This window comes from Nematolebias whitei, chromosome 11, assembly GCF_014905685.2.
Source record: "Nematolebias whitei isolate Nwh7 chromosome 11, NemWhi1, whole genome shotgun sequence".
Taxonomy (NCBI): domain Eukaryota; kingdom Metazoa; phylum Chordata; class Actinopteri; order Cyprinodontiformes; family Rivulidae; genus Nematolebias; species Nematolebias whitei.
Window position 1 is genome coordinate 40,156,749 of NC_056508.1, and position 5,178 is coordinate 40,161,926.

The 5,178-nt window shown below is 39.4% G+C and overlaps 1 protein-coding gene across 1 annotated transcript in view; it reads left to right on the forward strand.

Moving 5' to 3' along the window:
* mmp23ba (matrix metallopeptidase 23ba) overlaps positions 1–5,178 on the forward strand; it is an 18,227-nt gene that overhangs the window by 11,282 nt on the left and 1,767 nt on the right. The window contains exons 4-6 of the mRNA XM_037684530.1: positions 634–801; positions 2,588–2,752; positions 3,661–3,771. Of these exons, the coding sequence (XP_037540458.1) occupies positions 634–801; positions 2,588–2,752; positions 3,661–3,771 (444 nt within the window). The remainder of the gene's footprint in view (positions 1–633; positions 802–2,587; positions 2,753–3,660; positions 3,772–5,178) is intronic.

Here is a 5,178-nt window from a genome sequence, read left to right on the forward strand (position 1 = left end):
ATATATATATATATATATATATATATATATATGTATATATAATAAAATAAAATAAACTATTACTTACTACTTGTACTACTATTTCTACTTCGCGGTTTTTCACTTATCACGGGGCTTCAGGGTACGGATCCCCCGCGATGAACGAGGGACTACTGTACTCCTATTTTTATTTCTTCTTATTTTTGCCAAAACCACTACATCTCTGTCATTTCTCAACAGACGATGATCTTAGTACTAAATCTGTGGCACGAAAGGCAGCGGGCAATATGCATTCCTCCAGCTGGGACTTGAATCAAAGAAGTGTTTTTGACTCGAGCCTCTTTAAACCACTCTAGCGTGACTGTGTTACCAAGCTTTTGCTCAGGGTGATTTATAATTCTGAATGAAAGAAAGCTCCGTGCACGGCAAAGCATCCTGAATTATGCTTTACGTGTCCCTTCTGGTGCAAACTGGAGACCCCAGCATAAATTTTCAGTGGCAGTGGGAGTCTTGGTTGTTACTCTGCAGGGCTGAGCAGAGCTTTCTGTGGCTGTAATTCATCATTTTGCAGCTGCAGTCTACACACCGAGCAGATATAATGGAGGGAGGGCTTTCCTTTTTGGCGCTCAGATTTGTCTCTCTCTGTTTGGGCAGGCTTCTACCCTATCGTCCACACAGACTGTCTGCAGTCCTACTTGCACCCTTGTTTTGACGGCAACACAGGCGAACTGGCCCATGCATACTTACCGCCAACAGGCGAGATCCACTTTGACGACCACGAATATTGGATTCTGGGAAACATGCGCTACAGCTGGAAGAAAGGCAGGAATATTTTGAAGCTACTAATGTTTAAAATGATACTCTGGTTGTTTCTGAACAAATGTTCTGTCCCTTCGTTATCAACAGTACCTTATCAGCTGTGACATCACTCATGGAGTCCAGGCTAAGCTAATAGCTAGCCAAAAGAGAAAGCATGTTTTGTTGTTTATCAGTCTTTAAAAACAATTATTTCTCAAAAACTGCACACCGGTGTGAAATAATACTTTAATAGCTAATATTAAACCTCGACACTCTTCTTCTTTTTCAATTTTGCAGGCGGTTGGCAAACAAAATGGTGTAATACTACCACAAACTGGCATGGAGTGCAGATTGGACCAACTCTCAAAAGAAAACAAACAAACAAACAAAACTATTTTCCCATGGAACAATTGAACATGTTCTTTAACACTGCCAGGAATATACTGAGCAAACACACCTGATTATAATTTAAAGCAAAATACAGTCGCACATAGTCAAAAGTCGCACATCGCAAGTGAAAGATTAATCAAAAGGGAAGCAGGACTTTAGAAAAATTCTTCTACAATCTCAGCAACTTTCATGACAACCTGTTGACCCAGAAGTATTTTTTAAAGCTCCAGAATCTGAGCTTCATTTGGAGAAATTTACCTTTTTTCCTCTAAAATTACCATAACTTTCTTATTTCTTAACTAATTTTAACTAAATTAGTATTTACTTTGTCATGTGTAGCTGCTTAAACTAAAACCGAAACCTCAGACTGAAAGCAATGCGTTTAACACAATACTTCTTCGTCAATAATGGTGTACCACAAGGCTCAGTCTTAGGACCCACTCTCTTTACAATCTAGATAAGTAACATAGGTCAGAACATTCCCGACGCATCCTTGCATTTCTATGCCGACGATCCAGTTGCTTATTGTTGTGCTGAATCAGTTGCTACTGCATGCGCTCTCAAGCCATCATTACATGCAGTGTGTTCTCAGTGTGGACTGAACTCAGAAAAAATACATTTTATTACTCCGCTCCTGTTTCCTGGAACACCTTAGCAAAAAGACCTGAAGCTGTCAACTTTGACCTCTTAGAGATTTTAAACAACTGTTAAGTTCAGTGCAAAAATCACTGCAGACATGTTCCTATTTTTAGTATTTTGCATCGTTTCATAATGTAGCTTTTTAAATTTTATTTTATATCACTACGTTTATTTTATTTAATGTGCATTTTACGGCTGTTTAATGTTGTGTACCTTGTCTAAAACAAGTCTCTTGAAAATTAGTCCTCGTGATTCAGTGAGACTAACCTGTATATATAAAGGTTGAATGAAAATAAATATAGTTGGATGTGGCTGACTTAACACAACAAAATACTCAAAGTAAAAGTTATAGAGGATAGATAAATTATTTAAAGCACAGCTTTTTATTTAAGAGATTACAGGTTTTTCTTTTTTATTGTTCTGGTCCACAGTCCAAAAATGCACCATTTTGATACCTCCAATAAAAATACTGTATAAAAAAAAAAAAATCAGGTTTAATATTATCTAATGTAGCATTTGTTTAGACTAGTATATCATTTTCAGCCTAAAACAATTTTATAAAGGTACTATTCAGATAGTCATTTGTGTTTCATGGACTAGCACATCTTTCTTCATCCTCCATGCTCTCTGACTGATGTCATGGCTGAAAAGTTACCAACTACTGATAATTATTTGACTGAACAACTCTTCAAAAATGATTATTTAAGTCATAACATGATGGATTTGAATCTCAACTGGAAACCAACAAAGGAAAATAACCAGTTGTGTTTCTATCTTACAGGGTTTTGGCTGACAGATCTTGTCCACGTAGCAACTCATGAAATAGGTCACGTTCTTGGACTCATGCATTCCATGAACCCAAAAGCTATCATGCACTTGAATGCAACACGGACAGGGCGCAAGCTGATCACACAGGATGAGGTGTGGGGTTTGCACCGTCTCTACGGTATGTTCAGAACCCTTGTGTTTCTTGTCTTTTTTATGTTTGATGTCTTTTCTTATGTTTTTATGATTTTTTTATATATATGAATGTTCCTGTTCAGCGCCATGAGACGGCTTCTGTTGTGACTTGGCGCTATATAAATAAACTGAACTGAATTATCTTCTTTTGAAAATGCATTTTCTCCTGTGTGTGTAAAAAACAGTTGAGGATTTTGGATTTATTAAGTCTGTTAATCATGTAAAACATTCTTGAATGAACAGAACCTAAAGACAGAGTCCAGTTTTCTTCCTGGAATCAGACAACATGACAGATCTGGGGCAGAAACTGGTGCAAAGTGCCAAGTATAATGATAACTACAGACATTTTAAAGCCAAACAACTTCTTTAAAAGGCCATCAAGAGAATTAATTTGTTTTCAACCAGTTGTGACAACTGTTTCAATAATGCTGTTTAATGTGCTAAAAAAAAAAAAGATGCAGGTTCTGACATCAGGACAAATCTCTGACTCCAAAAGCCCAATCAGCTGTCATGATGCATGGCAAGTTCCCATTAGCTGCAGTCGAGCAGGCGATCTGCCACGACAGTAGGCCAAATCAGATGAAAATGATTGTTTCATCTGACACAGTGGCACATGTTAAAGTCTGATCTTGGCAGTAGCAGAACTGTGGTGGTGCAGTTTGGGTCCAAACCAGCAGGAAACTGGACTTCTGTGTTTGTCTGTGATGAGTAAAAGCCAACGTGGCATTAATGCCAACTGTACAGAACTACTCATGAGTCATCATTTATGTGTGTTGTGGTGAGTCATTTTCACTGGCACCAAAAGCAGATTGGTGATCCAGTTTCTTTTTGTTGCTAAGCGACAACCGCTGTCTGATCCTCCCCCCTCCCTCTGAATCCGTCTCTCTCTTCCAGGATGTTTGGACCGCTTTTTTATATGTCCTGGCTGGGCTCGGAAAGGCTATTGCGACAGCAGGCGCAAGCTGATGCAGAAGCACTGCCCCTCCAGCTGTGATTTCTGTTATGGTAAGACAGCCGCAGCAGTTTGGGAGAAGAATGAAAAGTTTTCTGCTGTGAACTCCTGTGAAGCAACAGGTTCATCCACACAGAGCTGTGATGAATGACTTCAAGAATCTGATCTGAGGGGGAACCGTATTGTATTCCCGTAAAACAGTAGCGTCTCCAGGGAGGCTCGCCGACTCCACAGCAACCTGACTCCCTGAGCCTCTTCAGGTTCATTGTGAGACGCGCTGGTGCCGAGGTCTCTTGTTGCACAATCGGAAATGGTTTCTCGAAGCTACCAGAGCCCTTAGATGACTTTAGCTTTCTCTGAATTTTGTCAGCATCAGGGGACAGTGCGGAGACAGGCATGATACGATTCGTGGCTTTCAGTAATGTGTTCCTCCTTGCTGATTGGGAGACGTTGGACGGCTGTGGAAAATTCCAGCGCGACTCCAAGCTGCTGGAATTTCAGACTGCGGCTTGAGGGTTAGAGACACACAAGGTCAATTTGGATTTTTGCGGCATTAACGAGAATGACTGGTTTTTAGGCAGGCTAAGATCAGATCACAAGCTGGTCTGTTGTGTCTGCCAGAAACCAGATGGGAGAAATTACCAGTATACTGATGGGACTGCCACATCTTGAACAGATCGCAATATAGATGTGTCTGATAAGGCTCACGTCAAAATTTGGTTAAAAAGGTATGTGTCAAAAAAAAAAAAGAAGCAATATCTTTAAATTCCATGACTAAAATTAATAAGAAATGGAATGTAAATGCAAACAAAAACAGGTTGCAATGATTTCCTAATCTTATAAATCGTTGACAGTGGAACACAGACGTATCAAAAGTTTAAACTAAGACACTGTACTTTATTCTGAGACAAATAGGGTCATCTTGAACTTCTTGACAGCTACACATTAAATGAAATGGGATAGAAAAGGCTGTAAAGTAAGAGGTTTAAATTAAGAAACAGCCGGAACATTTTGCAACTAACAGAGTGAATGTTTATGAAGCATTCACTCTACGACTGTGGTCCAGTTTTCTTCCGTACATTTTTCGGCACGATTCTAGTCCCACAGGTTTAAAGCTATTTCAAAAAAATCATATAACTAAACGTTCAGCTCGTTCAGGAGAAGGGTGCTATGACCTTTGGTATTGGTGCAACTTTAGCTTTTTGAAATGTTTAGCCTTTTCGGCCACTTTGTTTCCTCGTGGAAAATTAATTTTACATCCTTCAAATCTTTAGATCTGTTTACAACCTTTGGTGCTGTCACATTTTGTTCAGCTTCTTTCAGCCTCCTTGTGCAAATTTAACTTTTGTCAGCTACTTTCAGCTAACTTAAGCTGTTTTTTCTGCTGTTTTGTGCTCATTTCTGTCATAGCTGTGCTCTCTGTCAGCTCCTCTGTCATGCTGCACACTCAGTAATCACTC